Source organism: Schistocerca cancellata, chromosome 5 (genome assembly GCF_023864275.1).
Source record: "Schistocerca cancellata isolate TAMUIC-IGC-003103 chromosome 5, iqSchCanc2.1, whole genome shotgun sequence".
Lineage (NCBI taxonomy): Eukaryota > Metazoa > Arthropoda > Insecta > Orthoptera > Acrididae > Schistocerca > Schistocerca cancellata.
The window spans coordinates 621,246,538-621,266,769 of NC_064630.1; the positions used below are offsets into that span (position 1 = coordinate 621,246,538).

General features: G+C 41.4%; 1 protein-coding gene across 3 annotated transcripts in view; it reads right to left on the reverse strand.

Annotated features, from left to right (window-relative positions):
- The window catches only part of LOC126187434 (endoplasmic reticulum-Golgi intermediate compartment protein 3), a 112,474-nt gene that overhangs the window by 55,356 nt on the left and 36,886 nt on the right, over positions 1-20,232 (reverse strand). For 2 of the 3 annotated variants that reach the window (XM_049928508.1, XM_049928510.1), the window contains exons 5-6: positions 1,184-1,251; positions 868-1,033 (exon numbers count right to left, since the gene is read on the reverse strand). In XM_049928508.1, coding sequence (XP_049784465.1) covers positions 868-1,033; positions 1,184-1,251 — 234 coding nt within the window. The remainder of the gene's footprint in view (positions 1-867; positions 1,034-1,183; positions 1,252-20,232) is intronic. The other variant, XM_049928509.1, reaches the window with a different exon arrangement.

Genomic DNA, 20,232 nt, shown 5'->3' on the forward strand with positions numbered 1-20,232 from the left:
AGTCCACGAGTGGAGAAAATCTCCAACCCGGCCAAGAATCGAACCCGGGCCTGCTAGCTTGGGAGGCGAGCACGTTACCACCCAGCTAAGCAGGTGGACTGCTTGTATCCAAGGAAGACAGAACAGATTATCATAGATGAAGGGCTATTGAGGATGCAAAGTCGATGAATTAAATAAGTGTGAAGAAGGAGCCCTTACCGTATTTCTGAAATTAAGAACTTTAAATTGTGTGTGGTCTTGGGAGTATGGGAAAAATTATCTCCAAACAGCTACCTTTAATCTCATCTTCTAAAGCATATAGTTCCATTATCAAAGGCATAAATTAGATTTAATGTACCCAAAAGAAATTGTCTTTTTAATAGGTCACCACTGGTTTGTTATTTACTGGGTATCTGTTACAGCAATTCAGATACAGACAAATAATTAAACATTCGTCATCATGTCTCAAATCTCTGGCTTCATTACTCCTCTGCCATTAATTATGAACTCAAAGGGTGGTTGTAAAAAAAATCGCTTTACCCACATATACAAGTTCATATAGCTACAGGCCCATTTACACAGTTGTCAAGATGAAGACATTAAAGTTTATACAATGTATAACCTCGAGAATCTGCAAACAGGGAACAATGCATTTTAGCGTGTATATGTTTTGACACATCTAAAATAAAAATAATAAATTGCAAAATAAAGTTCTGACACCCTTTTCTGTTTGTTTTTTGTAAGCTATCCACTTATGAAATGAGTTGCTCTTGTTTATAACAATCTAATAGACTCTTTTTTTTCACAAATAAAGGCTTAGCAAGCATAATAAAACTGTGATACAAAAGTGCACTGGTAAACAGTAAAAATGGCAGTACTGTTACTTACTCTGTTCACTTCCATGTAGCCATATATTTGACAAGCTTCACTAAAAGCTGTTTTCAGTTTGTCTGAATAATTCTCCACTTGACACTGTTTAACATCTTGCAACTTGTCAATTGCCCACTGTTTTCTCCTGTATGCTTGTTTAACTTCTTCACATGTATTACAACACCTAAAATTTAACAGAATTTTCAGAAAACAAATGTTCACATATAAAACCTATTTTTGTCTTTAAGTACTAGATATGTTACACTATCTATCTAGCAAAATTTGGCAAAAGAGTAATTAAACAGTACTACAAAAAGACAATACGGCAACTTACTCATTTGGTCCACCAGCCCCATAGCAGCTTCCACAAGTTTCTTTTGTTGTGTTACTGTCCTGCAAAAACTAATATCAGTACATAACACAAACATCTCTCTGAGCTTCCATACAGACTGAAATTATTTACAGATGCTGATTGGCAAGGATGCTCCCACCAGAAGCAGACTTAATCTTGTTACAAATATTTGGAAACAACAACAAAATTTTTTGCTAGCTCAATAATCATCACTCTTTTCATGTTCTGTTATGTTACACAAAGACTTGTTAGAGACATACTAAACACCAAAGGTGTAACAATATGTAGAAATATGAAGTGGGAACAACCACATAGTCTCTCAGTTGTAAATGAGCAATTGGCAATGTACAACACTGTTAAAATTCTGGGAAATTGCAGTTTCTCTGTAAAAGAAATTGCACACAAAACACTTGTAACTGAATGCTGCTCAAGGGGCCATTGAAGGTTGGTGTGAAAGACCCTAGGCTTGTTTAATTAATGAGGACGTATAACAGAAACAATGAAAAATTCTAACTGGTAGACGCTCAAAGAAAGATGCCATACATTTTGCAACAATCCACTTATGAAATTTCCAGAACTAGGTTTCTGGGCAGAAAGTATGAGGACTCTTTAGCCCACTACACATTTATCCCATAGAAATCATGCAATGGAGCAGGATGAAAATTTAACATTTGATACAATGAAATGTACCTTCTGTTACATACTTTGCAGCAATTTGTAGAGGACAGATGTACACAGAGAAAGAATATGTGCTGAATGGGTGAATGGGACATATCTTGCAGCAGGATATTTCACACAAAGGTAAGAAATCGACAACGGGTCAGATGTAAGAGTAAAAAAGGGACAGATTTTGCAGGTTGAGTGGGTACTTGAATACCATTTTAGGAGAAATGGAAAGGATTTTGGGGACAATATTCCTTATTACATAGCATGGTGAAAGGTATCTGAAGACACAGTACAAGATATTTTACAGTTCTTCTACTACAGTATAATAGAGGGTAATAGGAGAATTACACCTATGTAGTTGGTTGGTACAAGTACAAATAATGTGTTTGTGGACCAGATTTGGACAGGCACAATCTGTTGGTGAAAATCCTGACAAGGTATACAGCAGGCCATTCCAACAATGTCTCATGGCCCATGGGTGTCTAGGTACAACTGTTAGCTTGCCCACAGACAGCCAAGGTAGTACACACCACCCACCACTTCTGTTGCACGTTTTGCACTTGTACAAGCCACTTGGCCACTACAGTTTGTGAGTATTCGACCAGGACAGTATAGTCATGTAGATTATAATCCAGTTGCCTGACTACTGAAGGGTCAGCTGTTTACTCAGCCCTGACCGCCACTATCTGTGGGCGTCTGGATGTCCGTAGGTGGACACACAAGCTGGAACAGGTTGGTCTACAGCAGGGGTCAGAAACATGTCTATCATGATCTAATGGTACATCACGAGTGCTTACTTGAAAGATGGCCTGAGTACTGTGAGCATAAAAGAAAAATTGTTAGTAAAAATGTCATTTTTTTTGTAGCACTGAAAATGCATGCTCATTCGACCCAAGTCTGTTGTATTAGTTGACAAGTGCAGAGAACTGGTACGAACATCTTTCTTGAACATCTAAAACTGTGGTAATCAAACCTAATCATCTTTCTTGTATCAGTTCAATCACATACCACCTGCATGCCATTCAGTGCTACATTATTTCTTTCATTTTTGTGCATTATTGGTTCAGTATGTGTTGGGAGAAATCGGTGAGTTTCATCCCATTATGGTGCACTACCAACTTCCACGACGTAATACAATTCACCATGACAAAGAGAATATTATCTCAATGTTCATGTTTGGTTATCAGGGAGATTTTGTGATTAAGGCCTTCACACATGATGTTGTATCAAGAAAATAATACATAGTTCAATGACCTCATACATAATGATTGGTGTATGAAATAAACGTAAAATTTATCATTTCCATTCTGAATGGGAACATGAATTTTTTGTCACAGGAAGAAATGGTCCACACATTTGTTTATTATGTCAAGCTACTGTTGCATTTGTGAATAAGACAAACTTCGAGAGACATTTTAAAATGTGCACCCAAGAGTGAATGCAGATTTTCCTTTATACTGTGAACAGAGAACAGAAAAAAAACTCACACTACTTAAAAATCAATTGGGATTTCACCGAAATCTGTGCACAAAATCGGTGAACGAAACTATTGCCTCCACTCTTGATTCTTATTATTTTTTAAGCATATTAGTGAAAAGGAGGAAACCCTTTGAAGAAGGTGAATTTGTACAAGAGAGCTGAAAGGTGTTTTGATTTGACATTCTGTACTGAACAGCTGAGATCCCACAACCGTCTGTAGGAAGAAGGATAAACAGAATGGAGCAAATTGGTTGGTTTTTTTTTTTTTTTTTTTTTTTTTAAGGGTTGTTTTTACCATTTTTGTATCAAAACCAAGCATTGGATTCCAAGATGGCTACAAACAGCAAAAGGCTGTAATTTTTACAGTATATTCCTAAGATCCCAGTCTCTCACATTCTAGAAGATTTTATTGACATCTTTTTCCATTTCTGAGATAAAGAGGTTCAAAGGTACCTCACATGCACACACAAAATACTTGTGTAAAATCCTGTGTGAGGCAAAGTCTGCTGTATCTGCAAGTAGCCAGATATTGGCATGCATGTCAGAACTCTGGAAGAAATGGAGAAATGGAGGAAGCTAGCAGGCAGGAGACCCACATGCAGAAGAGTAATCCAAATTAATTTTAGGGAAACAAAATGCAATAGATGGACTGTGAACAAGACAACAGACCTGGGCAAGGATAAATGACCTAGACGACAACAATATGCTAAGTAATGCCATCGTCCCATGATGAGAACAAGGCCAAGATGCAACCAAACAGAATAACTAGGTGACAAGCAAGGTAGTTATCAAGCAGTCCTAGTACAGTAAACAGCAAAGATAGACCTGAAAATATCTAGCACAAAAACTGAACTGACCGGCTGTGCACTGAGTAGCACCTATATACCGGCCACACGAAATGCAATTGGCTGATGTAGTCATGTGGTGAGACAGTGGCGCTCTGTGAGAGCACAGAGCTGTGCAGCCGCAGTGCCCCCTGACGGCCAAGTCCACCTCCTCTGCCAAGCATGAACCACCACCATGCACAACACCAGAAAATCTAAATTATAAATAACCTCAGAAAATTGCTCAAATTTTAACATTATATTCTCAAGACATTTATCTAGAAGTTCCATCTTCCGTTTCCAAAAATCAACCATTACTGAGAAACACCTCAAAACCATGGCTTCTGGGTACTAAGATTGAGTCACAAATTCCAAGACAGCTATTCACAGGAAATTGGTGTAATTTTTATGACAATTCCTAAGATCAGACCTCCAACAATCTTGAAAATTTTCTTGATATCTATATCCATTTCCGAGAGGCAGAGGTTCAAAGTTATCCTGCCTGTACACACAAAATCTGCTGTGAGGAGAAAACTAGTTTATAATGTGACATTGCACGGAGAAAAGTGTTGAAAGCGTCTGCATTATCAGAAGGATTCTGGGACACCATGTTGTTGCACTGTATTGTATTGTATTTATTGATGTTGCCTACAAAGCATCTTTTGCATAAGACATTTTACAAGTCAAGTTATAAGTACACTTCTGAAAGTGATTTCTAGGCATACTTATTTAAGGTTACAATAAAACACTTTACACATTTCCTATTTACACTGAAGAGCCAAAGAAACTGGTACACCTTCCTAATATTGTATAGGGCCCCTGCGAGCATGTGGAAGTGATGGAACATGACATGATATGGACTGTACTAATGCCTCAAGTAGAGCAGAGGGAATTGACACCATGAATCCTGCAGAGCTGTCCATAAATCTGTAAGAGTACTAGGAGGTGGAGAGGTCTTCTGAGCAGCATGTTGCAAGGCATCCCAGACATGATCGTGTATGGGTACTTTAGTGGCCAGCGGAAATGTTTAAACTCAGAAGAGTGTTCCCGGAGCCACTATGTAGCAATTTTGGATGCGTCGGTTGTCCCATTATCCTGCTGGAATTGCCCAAGTCCATCGGAATGCACAATGGACATGAATGGGAGCAGTTGGTCAGACAGGATGCTTATGTATGTGTCACCTGTCTGAGTCATATCTACACTCCTGGAAATTGAAATAAGAACACCGTGAATTCATTGTCCCAGGAAGGGGAAACTTTATTGACACATTCCTGGGGTCAGATACATCACATGATCACACTGGCAGAACCACAGGCACATAGACACAGGCAACAGAGCATACACAATGTCGGCACTAGTACAGTGTATATCCACCTTTCGCAGCAATGCAGGCTGCTATTCTCCCATGGAGACGATCGTAGAGATGCTGGATGTAGTCCTGTGGAACGGCTTGCCATGCCATTTCCACCTGGCGCCTCAGTTGGACCAGCGTTCGTGCTGGACGTGCAGACCGCGTGAGACGACGCTTCATCCAGTCCCAAACATGCTCAATGGGGGACAGATCCGGAGATCTTGCTGGCCAGGGTAGTTGACTTACACCTTCTAGAGCACGTTGGGTGGCACAGGATACATGCGGACGTGCATTGTCCTGTTGGAACAGCAAGTACCCTTGCCGGTCTAGGAATGGTAGAACGATGGGTTCGATGACGGTTTGGATGTACCGTGCACTATTCAGTGTCCCCTCGACGATCACCAGTGGTGTACGGCCAGTGTAGGAGATCGCTCCCCACACCATGATGCCAGGTGTTGGCCCTGTGTGCCTCGGTCGTATGCAGTCCTGATTGTGGCGCTCACCTGCACGGCGCCAAACACGCATACGACCATCATTGGCACCAAGGCAGAAGCGACTCTCATCGCTGAAGACGACACGTCTCCATTCGTCCCTCCATTCACGCCTGTCGCGACACCACTGGAGGCAGGCTGCACGATGTTGGGGCGTGAGCGGAAGACGGCCTAACGGTGAGCGGGACCGTAGCCCAGCTTCATGGAGACGGTTGCGAATGGTCTTCGCCGATACCCCAGGAGCAACAGTGTCCCTAATTTGCTGGGAAGTGGCGGTGCGGTCCCCTACGGCACTGCGTAGGATCCTACGGTCTTGGCGTGCATCCGTGCGTCGCTGCGGTCTGGTCCCAGGTCGACGGGCACGTGCACCTTCCGCCGACCACTGGCGACAACATCGATGTACTGTGGAGACCTCACACCCCACGTGTTGAGCAATTCGGTGGTATGTCCACCCGACCTCCTGCATGCCCACTATACGCCCTGGCTCAAAGTCCCTCAACTGCACATACGGTTCACGTCCACGCTGTCGCGGCATGCTACCAGTGTTAAAGACTGCGATGGAGCTCCGTATGCCACGGGAAACCGGCTGACACTGACGGCGGCGGTGCACAAATGCTGCGCAGCTAGCGCCATTCGACGGCCAACACCGCGGTTCCTGGTGTGTCCGCTGTGCCGTGCATGTGATCATTGCTTGTACAGCTCTCTCGCAGTGTACGGAGCAAGTATGGTGGGTCTGACACACCGGTGTCAATGTGTTCTTTTTTCCATTTCCAGGAGTGTAGATGTATCAGGGGTCACTTATCACTCCAACTGCACATGCCCCACACCATTACAGAGCCTCCACCAGCTTGAACAGTCCCCTGCTGACATGCAGGGTCCATGGATTCACGAGGTTGTCTCTATACCCATACACGTCCATCTGCTCGATACAATCTGAAATGAAACTTGTCTGAAAAGGCAACATCTTTCCAGTCCTCAATAGTCCAATGTCACCCAGGCGAGGGATAAAGATTTGTGTCATGCAGTCATCAAAGGTACACAAGTGTGCCTTCAGCTCCGAGAGTCCATATAGGTGATGTTTTGTTGAATGGTTCGCACATTCACACTTGTTGATGGCCCAGCATTGAAATCTGCAGCAACTTGTGGAAGGGTTGCACTTCTGTCATGTTGAACGATCCTCTTCAGGTATCATTGGTCCTGTTCTTGCAGATCTTTTTCCAGCCGCAGTGATGTCGGAGATTTGATGTTTTACCGGATTCCTGATAGTCACAGTACAACCGTGAAATGGTCGTACAGGGAAAATCCCCAATTCATCGCTACCTCATAGATGCTGTGTCCCATCGCTCATGCGTTGATTTTAACATATGTTCAAACTCACTTAAATCTTGATAACCTACCATTGTAGCAGCAATAACCTATCTAACAACTGTGCCAGAAACTTGATGTCTTACATTGGCGATGCTGACCGCAACGCTGTATTCGGCTTGTTTACATATCTCTTTATTTGAATAAACATGCCTACACCAGTTTCTTTGACTCTTCAGTGTATTTAAATATTTTTCAATGGAGTAAAAGCAGTGATGCTGTAAATACGACTTTAGAGATTTTCCACAGGTTTTGACCTCAGTAACGGCTTTTATGTTTTTAGGAAGTTTGTTATAATGTTTAACTCCCACGTGGAAAGTACCTATGTGGCATGGAGATGTGTTGATTTCGGTTACATGTAGTTTTTTTGTTTTTTATGGTAAAATGATCATGTATATCATAGTTTGCAATCTGTAGTTTGCAATCTGTAGTCCTTATCTAATACATTCATTTTGATGAATATAAGGATTTCCATGATGTATACACATGATAAGGGAATAACATCAGATATCTTAGATAAGGGTTTGCAAGAGACTCTAGATTTCCATCTAAACATGATTCTAATGTTATAAGAACGTAGGCTTCCATGGCCGGTGTCATAGTGATTAAAATTCTTCTGGGTATTATACTGCGTCATTCCTAAAAACTAACAACAATAATAATCTAAAACCGACGTTTCGGCCAAATTGCAAAGGTCTTTCTCAGGTCACTACTGGTTTTGCTGGGGGTTAGGTGCTTCTATTTATTACAGGCTATCGATGTCTGATGTCACTTTTGTAAAACTTTTAATTGGCCCTCTAATATGATTGGCTAGTCATGACGTAAGGGAAGATGGAAGGAAAGAGGCTATTCGTGGATGACCATGTCGTCAACGTTTGGTAGCTGTCCGCCAATCAGCGTTCAGCTTCTGGTCGGCAAGTTTTCCTCCTGGTGTGCACGGAAGTGCCCGTGTGGAGTTGCTAGTCTCCCATCGGGCGCCTCCCCAGGTGGCGGACTGGGGAATGTTCACCAGATTTGGTGGACACTGGGGAAATAAAATACCCGGGACAGACCAAAACTAGTGAAACAATAACTGCTGTCTTGCAGTTGGGAGTTGGGTCTCCAAAGGTTAAGGGAAGAAAACCCTGATTAAAAATCACCCGTCCCCCAGTAGGGGTTGGATGCAGGGTTGACAGTCCGCTCTGTAAAAAACAACTGTTGTGAAACTTCTACAAAGTAAAGTCGGACGGATGAAGGAAGATGGACCTGGCATGGAAATGGACAAAGAGGATGGAATACAAATAAATGAAGGAGGGAAAATTAGGAAGAAGAGAAATATAAGGCGTAGATCAGATCTATATGTTGGTACTTGGAATGTGAGATCCCAATATCGACCAGGAGCACTGAAAGTAATGCTGGACCAAATAATGAGTCTGAAGCAAACTATAATAGCACTACAAGAAATTAGATGGACAGGGAATGGAGTTTTAGAAAAGAAAGCGGCAAATATATTCTATAGCTGCAGTGCAAGAAATCACCAGCTGGGGACAGGATTTTTTGTACATCATCAATTAAAGCATTTGGTAATAAGGTTTACACCCATTAGTCCAAGATTATCAACACTCAGGATAAAGGGGAGATTCTTTACCTACTCCATAACTAATGCCCATGCACCAACAGAAGAATCCGAAGAAGAAGAGAAAAAAGTATTCTATGAATCTTTGGAAAGAGTATATGATGAGTGCCCAGGGCATGATATTAAAATAATAGCTGGAGATCTAAATGCTCAGGTGGAGAAAGAACAGATTTATAGACCGATAATTGGCCCCCACAGCAAACATGCAACAAGTAATGATAACGGAACAAGGCTTATATTGTTCGCAGCATCTAGAAATATGGTAATAGGATCAACACTGTTCCCAAATAAAGAAATTCATAAGGGAACATGGAACTCACCAGATGGAAACACAGTAAACCAGATCGACCATGTGTTGATAGATGTGAGACACAAATCGGACCTATTGGACGTGAGGAGTCTCAGAGGCCCAAACATAGAAACAGATCATTTTCTGGTATGGGCACAGGTGAGGGCAAGGATATCTAATGCAGTGAAAGGAGACCGACCCAGGGCATAGAAATATAATATAACAACTTTAGAATCAGTGGAAGTAAGAGAACAGTATCAGGAGAAGATAACTCAGATTCTGGAAAATGCTGGAGATATAACAATATTGAAGATCAGTGGGAAGTGATAAAAACGTCGGTGGAGACATCGGCAAGAGAGATACTTGGAATTGGGACAAGACAAATAAGACCATCATGGTTTGATACTGAATGTGAAATAGTAACTGAAGAAAAGAAAAAAGCATATAGAAGGCCACTGCAATCACACTGTACGAGGAGGATAGTAGAAAAATACAAAGAAAAACGGAGGATTGAAAAGAGGACTCATCAAAGAAAAAAGAGAGAATGGATGAAAGCAAGTGTCAAAGAAGTGGAGCTCATGAGAAGCAAAAATGAAATGCGGCACAGAAGCCTTTTGGCAGCAAAACAAGCTTAATAAAAGATGAAACAGGGAATATAATAAGTGAAGGGAAGGGAATACGCGAACGATGGCGCAGGTATTTTGATAGTCCCCTCAACCGTAGAATAACTATACCAGAGAACCCAACAGACACGAATGGGGAAGAGGACCCAGACAACAACACTACCCCACCAAATATAGAAGAAGTGAAAACTGCCATGAAGAAATTGAAAAACAACAAGGCGGCAGGGGCAGATGGTATTCCAGCAGAACTGTTTAAGCAAGGAGGCAGAGAGCTGGAACAAAGCCTTCTGAAAATGGTCACCTGAGTATGGGAAGAGGAGAAAATGCCCCAGCAATGGAAATAGGGTATCATATGTCCCATATATAAGAAAGGAGATAAGATGGAGTGTGGCAATTACAGAGGGATCAGACTACTTAATTTGGGATACAAAATACTCTCTAACATACTATTCGACAGAATACTCCCAATCATACAGAGGGAGACGGGGCCATACCAATACGGATTCCTTCCTGGGAAGTCAGCCATGGATCAAATATTCACCTTAAGACAAACCCTGGAAAAAACAAACGAATAGGAGTTGGCACGCGTCACCTCTTTATAGATTTCAAAGCAGCTTATGATAGCATAAATAGAGAGCAGTTATATCAAGCTCTAGACGAACTGGATATCTCTAGAAAGCTGGTAAAGCTGGTGAGAATGACAATGAGCGAAACACAAGGTAGTGTAAGAATAGGAGGAATGATGTCCAACACATTGAGTATTAAAAATGGAGTGTGACAAGGGGATGCATTGGCATGCCTTCTCTTTAATGCCGCCCTGGAGAAGGTGATGAGAAACGCAAACCTTCTGAACAGAGGAACGATCTTCTATAAATCAGCGCAGATACTGGCCTACGCAGATGACATAGATATAATAGCAAGATCCCAAAAAGCAATGGAAGAGACATTTACAGCTCTTGAACAGGCCAGTAGGAACATGGTGTTAATTATTAATGAACAAAAAACAAAATATTTGGCAGCTGGAAAAGCACATAGAGAAAATATGCCAAATGTAATAACAATGGGCAATTATACATTTGAGAGTGTTGAACATTTCAAGTATCTGGGCTCGACAGTTATACATCTAAATGATACCTCCTTTGAAATTAAGCAGAGATTAATACTGGCCAACAGAGCCTATTTTGCCCTAACAAGACTTCTATCCTCAAGGCTCCTGACTCGTACCACAAAATTAACTATGTATAAAACACTTATACGACCAGTGCTTACATATGCCTCTGAAGCCTGGACATTAACAGCTAAAGATATTGAAACACTGGATGCATTTGAAAGAAAGGTACTTAGATGAATTATCGGCCCAATCTGTGAAAGAGGAAGATGGAGGAGGAGATACAACCATGAGTTGTATACCATATACAAAGACCAACCCATCAGAAGGATAGTGAAATCATCCACACAGAGGTTGGCGGGACGTATGGCTCGCATGAATGATACAGAAGTACCAAAAAGAATATTACAAGGAAAGCCAGGAGGGCAGAGAGGACGTGGTCGACCAAGAGCCAGACGGTAAGATGGAGTAATCGAAGATCTTAGGAAGATGAGCTATAGAAACTTGAGAGTATTGGCAAAGGACCGAGAAAGATGGAAAGAAATTGTAAAAGAGGACAAGGCTCATCATGAGCTGTAGAGCCAAGAAAGAAGAAGAAGTGCGCGGAAGTGTACTGACAGTTGCTCCACAGCTGTTTGTGCAGATACGTCTGTGTCCCGTGTAGCTTCTGCCCCGCGACCACTCGTGGTCCGTTGGACTGGGATGGCCAGCAGCCAGGACGCCAGGAGTTTGTAGCCATCTTCTCTGTTGATGTTGTCAGGCTGCTTAATAATTTCGATCGCCTCCCATATTTTACATTCTCGCATCCACGATTCTTTTGCCAGTACTCAGGCTTCCTGGAACCTGATAGGTTGTCCACAGTCACGGTGGTGTTCCACTAACACTGATTTATTATGTTGCTGTAATTGTACATAGCATTCGTGTTCTGCTACTCATAAGCTACAGGTCTCCCTGTTTCTCCTATGTAGGAAGCTCCACACTCACATCGTATTTCGTAAACACCTGCAGTGTTAAGATTGTAGACTACATCCTTGGTGGAACCTATAATTTTGTGGATCCTGTGACTGCTTTGAAAAATCGATCTGAAACCTCGTCGGCGGAGGACGTTGCCTAGCCGTTCACTGACGCCTTTTACATATGGTAAGTGTACCAGTGGAAGCTTCTCTTCTTTGCCTTCTTCTCATGTTCTGCTCTCTTCGGTTTTAGCTACCTTTCTTATGATGTTGTCATCATAGCCATTGGCATGAAACGTGTGTTGTAGCTCTTTTAATTCTTCTTTGATGTTATTTTCATCACTTATCCGGTAGGCTCAGGCAGTTAACGTATGCAGAACAGAATACTTTTGAGCTGGGTGGTGGTGGCTCTCTGGGTGCAGGTACCAATTAGTGTGCATTGGTTTACGGTACACTTTGTGTCCCGGTTTACCTTCGGCAGCTCTGTATACTTCCACATCCAGAAATGGCAAGGTACCATTGTTTTCAGTCTCATGTGTGAACTTTATATTTTTGTGCAGGCTATTTAAGTGCTGGAGGAAGTTTCCCAATTCCACTTCACCATGAGGCCAGATAACGAATGTGTCATCCATATATCGTAGCCAACATCTGGGACGTAACGGAGCAGAAGCTAGGGCTGTTTGCTCAAAGGCTTCCATGAAGATGTCCGCAGCTACAGGGGAGAGCGGGGAACACATTGCCACCCAGTCTAACTGTTTGTAATATTTTCACCGCCAGGTGAAGTACGTAGATGACAGGCATAAGCGCACCAGATCGCAGATATCTGGTGGGATCCGATCCTGTAGAATGCACATAGTCTCCTCAATGGGTACGTTAGTGAAGAGAGACTTGATGTCAAAACTGACCATAATGTCTGATGGCTTTATTCACTGTTTGCTAATCAGTTGTATGAAGTGGGAAGAGTCTTTCACGTAGGAGTCTGTTTGTCCCACAAGACGGCGTAACTTATGTGCCAGATGTTTCGCAACATAATATGTAGGTCAATCTATTCCGTTCACTATGGGCCTCAGTGGATAACGCTCCTTATGGAGCTTAGGTACTCCACAGATTCTACGAGGAACAGGCACCTTGGTGATTAGTCTCTTGGCTGTGTCAGGATCAGTTCTTGAGTCCTTTACGAGGGCCTTCATATTTCTGCCTATCCACGCCGTCGGGTCACTCCTTAGTACTCTGTAAATGGGATCGCTTAGCAGTTCGTCCACCTTCTTTTCATATTCAGAAGTGTCCATCAGCACCATAGCATTTCCTTTGTCCACATGTAGGACCACAATATCCTTTTTATTCCTGAACTCCGATATTGCCTGTCTTTCTTCGTGTGTGATATAGGCTCTGGGTGGTTTTGCTGTTCGTAAGATTCTTACAGTTTCCTGCCTTATCTTTTCTGCTTTGACACATGGTACTTGGTGGAGTGATGCCTCCACAGATTGAATTATCTCTTCTGTGGGAATCTTTGTGGGCGTAATTGCGAAGTTTAAACCTTTGGACAGAACTGACATCGCTGCCTCACTGATGCTCTGTGTTGAGATTATTCTAATGGCCCTTTTTGTAGTTTGAAATTGCTATTAGCTGTTTTAGAGTTTCCTCATAAAGCGACTCCACATTTAAGGCAAGAATGGAAGTAGGCACGGTATGCATTCATTACTATTTTCTCACTACACAATGATTTTAGTGAGCAAAGAAGGTAACATGTCTTGTTGAGTTCTGCATTAACAATGTACAAAAAGATAGATTTCTACTTACCATAAAGAAGAAATGTCAACTTGCACACAGGCACAATTAAAAGACACTTACATGTAGCTTTCAGGCGTCAGTCAAGAGAGAGACACACACAGACAAAATTCACTCTCTCTCTCTCTCTCTCTCTCTCTCTCTCTCTCTCTCTCTCTCTCTCTCACACACACACACACACACAAAAGCAAGCACACCTCACGCACACATGACCACCAACTCCAGCATCTCGGATCTCAGTTCTGCATTAAGGTAGTCCATAAGCTTATTCCATTTAACATTGCTCTGCAGCCAAAGTCCTAGGAGTTTGATTTCAGTACTGTTACTGACTAGTTCGTCATTGATAGAGACCAATGGGATAAACATGTCCTTGTTTGGAGCATTGTGGAATTTTAGTGTAATGGCTTTTTCACTATTTATTACATGTTGATTATTCTGAGCCCAGCTATATTGTTTTGTGATGACGTGAACTCCTTTTAGTATAATTGTGGTGTCATCTGCAAATACGGTTGTTTTCTGTGCATTCACATTTGAGGATGTGCAAAATTTTTTCTGCATGTAAAATCCAGTTTTGGGAGTAAAAATTAGTTTTGTGTTATTTAAATTTCACATTAAGTAAACTACCAAAATTTATGAGTGATATGCTCTGCTATGGCAGGGAAAAGAAGGGAACCAGTGGAAAAATACTCCTGTCATAGCACAAAAAAGGTGAATATGCTCCTGTTTAAAAAACTCTGACTGAAAAGTGGCATACCACCTGTCTCAGTCTACATTCCTCAGCACCTTCATAATTTTTCTGAAAATTTTGGCATGTAAAAATATTAATGCTTTTTTATGCTGAAAGGCAAGGAGACAATGGCACAGGTGATAAGATGGATAAGTAATAAATGCTGGAAGATAGTAGACACTGTAGTGAGAAAATGAGAGCAACACAGTGGCAGTGGAGCATAGTTGACAGTTTTAGGAAAAGACTGAAGGAGACACTGCCAGTAGAAGAGGAATAAAGAGATGCAGAAAGCGGAAGTGGGTAAGAGCCAGTGATAATGAGAGAGAGAGTGTATGAGGAAGAGAGAGGGTTACAGTGAGAAGAGACAGCAGCAGTAGGGAAGAATGAATGAAGTAGTAGCAGTTAAGAGAGAACAAGAGGAAGACATTGACAGTGAGAGGAAACAGTCATAGCAGAACAGCTGTGACACAGAAGACAGTGACATAGTAACACAGATAATAATGACAATGAGTTGGGCTGAATGACTGAGTGAAAATGGGCAAGTGGGAGTGGGTAGCTATAACCAATTTACAGCAATGGACTAGTGGGTGTGAGTGAGTTACAGTCAGGGAAACAGGTGGGAGTGAGAGGCAAGTTGCACGTTTAAAAGAGTGATTGTATGTTTGCATTCCAAAACTTTTGGGGAAATTTTTAAAGGTGCTGAGCAAGGTAAAATGAGGCAGCTGGTACTCCACTTTTCAGTCAAAACTCTTTAAACATGAGTATATTCATCTTTCTTGTGCTCCAATAGGAGCATTTTCTGGTAGTATAAGAATATATTTGTACAATGTTATGAAATAAAACCCCCCCCATGAACCATGGACCTTGCCGTTGGTGGGGAGGCTTGCGTGCCTCAGCGATACAGATGGCCGTACCGTAGGTACAACCACAACGGAGGGGTATCTGTTGAGAGGCCAGACAAACGTGTGGTTCCTGAAGAGGGGCAGCAGCCTTTTCAGTAGTTGCAAGGGCAACAGTCTGGATGATTGACTGATCTGGCCTTGTAACAATAACCAAAACGGCATTGCTGTGCTGGTACTGCGAACGGCTGAAAGCAAGGGGAAACTACGGCCGTAATTTTTCCCGAGGGCATGCAGCTTTACTGTATGATTAAATGATGATGGCGTCCTCTTGGGTAAAATATTCCGGAGGTAAAATAGTCCCCCATTCGGATCTCCGGGCGGGGACTACTCAAGAGGATGTCGTTATCAGGAGAAAGAAAACTGGCGTCCTACGGATCGGAGCGTGGAATGTCAGATCCCTTAATCGGGCAGGTAGGTTAGAAAATTTAAAAAGGGAAATGGATAAGTTAAAATTAGATATAGTGGGAATTAGTGAAGTTCGGTGGCAGGAGGAACAAGACTTCTGGTCAGGTGACTACAGGGTTATAAACACAAAGTCAAATAGGGGTAATGCAGGAGTAGGTTTAATAATGAATAGGAAAATAGGAATGCGGGTAAGCTACTACAAGCAGCATAGTGAACGCATTATTGTGGCCAAGATAGATACGAAGCCCACACCTACTACAGTAGTACAAGTTTATATGCCAACTAGCTCTGCAGATGACGAAGAAATTGAAGAAATGTATGATGAAATAAAAGAAATTATTCAGATAGTGAAGGGAGACGAAAATTTAATAGTCATGGGTGACTGGAATTCGAGTGTAGGAAAAGGGAGAGAAGGAGACGTAGTAGGTGAATATGGATTGGGGCTAAGAAATGAAAGAGGAAGCCGCCTGGTAGAATTTTGCACAGAGCACAACTTAATTATAGCTAACACTTGGTTTAAGAATCATGATAGAAGGTTGTATACATGGAAGAACCCTGGAGATACTAAAAGGTATCAGATAGATTATATAATGGTAAGACAGAGATTTAGGAACCAGGTTTTAAATTGTAAGACATTTCCAGGGGCAGATGTGGACTCTGACCACAATCTATTGGTTATGACCTGTAGATTAAAACTGAAGAAACTGCAAAAAGGTGCGAATTTAAGGAGATGGGACCTGGATAAACTGAAAGAACCAGAGGTTGTACAGAGTTTCAGGGAGAGCATAAGGGAACAATTGACAGGAATGGGGGAAAGAAATACAGTAGAAGAAGAATGGGTAGCTTTGAGGGATGAAGTAGTGAAGGCAGCAGAGGATCAAGTAGGTAAAAAGACGAGGGCTAGTAGAAATCCCTGGGTAACAGAAGAAATATTGAATTTAATTGATGAAAGGAGAAAATATAAAAATGCAGTAAATGAAGCAGGCAAAAAGGAATACAAACGTCTCAAAAATGAGATCGACAGGAAGTGCAAAATGGCTAAGCAGGGATGGTTAGAGGACAAATGTAAGGATGTAGAGGCTTATCTCACAAGGGGTAAGATAGATACTGCCTACAGGAAAATTAAAGAGACCTTTGGAGATAAGAGAACCACTTCTATGAACATCAAGAGCTCAGATGGAAACCCAGTTCTAAGCAGGGAAGGGAAAGCAGAAAGGTGGAAGGAGTATATAGAGGGTCTATACAAGGGCGATGTACTTGAGGACAATATTATGGAAATGGAAGAGGATGTAGATGAAGATGAAATGGGAGATACGATACTGCGTGAAGAGTTTGACAGAGCACTGAAAGACCTGAGTCGAAACAAGGCCCCCGGAGTAGACAACATTCCATTGGAACTACTGACGGCCTTGGGAGAGCCAGTCCTGACAAAACTCTACCATCTGGTGAGCAAGATGTATGAAACGAGCGAAATACCCTCAGACTTCAAGAAGAATATAATAATTCCAATCCCAAAGAAAGCAGGTGTTGACAGATGTGAAAATTACCGAACAATCAGTTTAATAAGCCACAGCTGCAAAATACTAACACGAATTCTTTACAGACGAATGGAAAAACTAGTAGAAGCCGACCTCGGGGAAGATCAGTTTGGATTCCGTAGAAATACTGGAACACGTGAGGCAATACTGACCTTACGACTTATCTTAGAAGAAAGATTAAGGAAAGGCAAACTTACGTTTCTAGCATTTGTAGACTTAGAGAAAGCTTTTGACAATGTTGACTGGAATACTCTCTTTCAAATTCTAAAGGTGGCAGGGGTAAAATACAGGGAGCGAAAGGCTATTTACAATTTGTACAGAAACCAGATGGCAGTTATAAGAGTCGAGGGACATGAAAGGGAAGCAGTGGTTGGGAACGGAGTAAGACAGGGTTGTAGCCTCTCCCCGATGTTATTCAATCTGTATATTGAGCAAGCAGTAAAGGAAACAAAAGAAAAATTCGGAGTAGGTATTAAAATCCATGGAGAAGAAATAAAAACCTTGAGGTTTGCCGATGACATTGTAATTCTGTCAGCGACAGCAAAGGATCTGGAAGAGCAGTTGAACGGAATGGACAGTGTCTTGAAAGGAGGATATAAGATGAACATCAACAAAAGCAAAACGAGGATAATGGAATGTAGTCGAATTAAGTCGGGTGATGCTGAGGGAATTAGATTAGGAAATGAGACACTTAAAGTAGTAAAGGAGTTTTGCTATTTGGGGAGCAAAATAACTGATGACGGTCGAAGTAGAGAGGATATAAAATGTAGACTGGCAATGGCAAGGAAAGCGTTTCTGAAGAAGAGAAATTTGTTAACATCGAGTATAGATTTAAGTGTCAGGAAGTCATTTCTGAAAGTATTTGTATGGAGTGTAGCCATGTATGGAAGTGAAACATGGACGGTAAATAGTTTGGACAAGAAGAGAATAGAAGCTTTCGAAATGTGGTGCTACAGAAGAATGCTGAAGATTAGATGGGTAGATCACATAACTAATGAGGAAGTATTGAATAGGATTGGAGAGAAGAGAAGTTTGTGGCACAACTTGACCAGAAGAAGGGATCGGTTGGTAGGACATGTTCTGAGGCATCAAGGGATCACCAATTTAGTATTGGAGGGCAGCGTGGAGGGTAAAAATCGTAGGGGGAGACCAAGAGATGAATACACTAAGCAGATTCAAAAGGATGTAGGTTGCAGTAGGTACTGGGAGATGAAGAAGCTTGCACAGGATAGATTAGCATGGAGAGCTGCATCAAACCAGTCTCAGGACTGAAGACCACAACAACAACAACATGAAATAAAATTCTTATGTTTTGAATAAACAGTGAGAGTGTACAGATTTTTTGTTAAGTAGATGTTTTACAGTAGCCAAAAATTAAAAATGTAGCAATCACCGTATTTTTAAAAGAAATAGTTCATTCTGATATGTTGACACAGAATTAGGGGTCTCCGCAGGTTTCACGTCAGTAGGGGCAAAATATTTACATGTGATTTAGAAATTTTGAGAGCAGTTGTTATCTACTCATTATTTTATATGTTAAAACCCGTTTTTACATTCCCAGCCACATTTTTAGTTTTTCTGTCATTTTTGTTATTTTCTTTTTGTCTCATTATAAGCTCTATTCCAATAATAAACAAATTTTTATGTTTATTTTGCACAATATTTACTGTTCATGCAGTGACTACAATTGTATTTCAATTAACGGTTCAGGGGGACGGGAGGGGGAGATGACAAGACATTACATTTGACTCTGCAAAAGTTTGTCAAATTTACTTCCATTGCAGTGAGAGCTTTGTTGAATGCACCTAACAACAGTATTTTACAATTACACTGTGTAGTAACTGTGAACTATAGTTTCAGGTTTTATAACCCCATTTTAAAGTACGTGTGTCCTACATGGGGCCATGCCGCTTCAGACAAGATTAGAAGCTGCAATCGTTACAGGACATAGTCTTGCATGAACATTACATCCCCCAAATTCATTTGGGTTGCTGAGTTGTCTTCCTCCAGAGGCAGAAGATGCTGGCAAGCGATTTTTATTTTTCCTGTGATACATCTGGAAACTGGCACATTCGAAACCTCCGAACATATGACAGAAAAGAAGAATGGGAACTCGTGTGGCTGTTCTGGCTGCTAAGGTAGTGAGACAATTCATTTCAATGTCTTAATCATTTTAGCTAACCACATCCAAGCCATCATTATCTCAATTATCATCTACCACTAACTCAATTACTGTCATGCCATACTGACCAACGTATAGATAGTTAACACCATATCTGGGCATGTAATACAGAAATAAATTCTAGCTGGCAGTAGACATTAGAGGTTTTTGAAGATGTGCAAACCTAGGGCTGTGGGAACTGGGAATATGACTTTCATTCCTTAGGAAGGGAACATTTCGGAGACAGAACTCTCACCGTGAATATCCTTTTTCATGCGACCATGTACACATGTAATAATTTCATCACTCAGATGACTGGCAGTTTCACTCCATTTTAATATAGCTTGTTAGTAATGCCTGGGTGTACGGGGGTGGATGGAAGGAGCTTCTGCGAATGATTATTGTAGAGGGAACACAACTGTGCGTATCCTGGAAATGGTGAACTAGTGTCAACAGCTAGTCCTTTTACCATCACGAAACATAGGAGAAAAATGGCAGACATGCAAAATTGTACCTCTTTAAAACTAAAAATCGTGACATCTTCATTAAATATTGAAGGATTGTCAAAAAAGTAAGAAGTCTTACTGTCACACAAATGCAAACAACATTCATGAGACATTTTAACATGGAAGAAATACACAGAAAGGTAAACAACTGAAGAGCAAAAATTGAAGGCATGAAGACAGCATTAGAACACCCTCATGAACAATATGGTAATATTATCTTTGTAAAACCAGATATGAGAT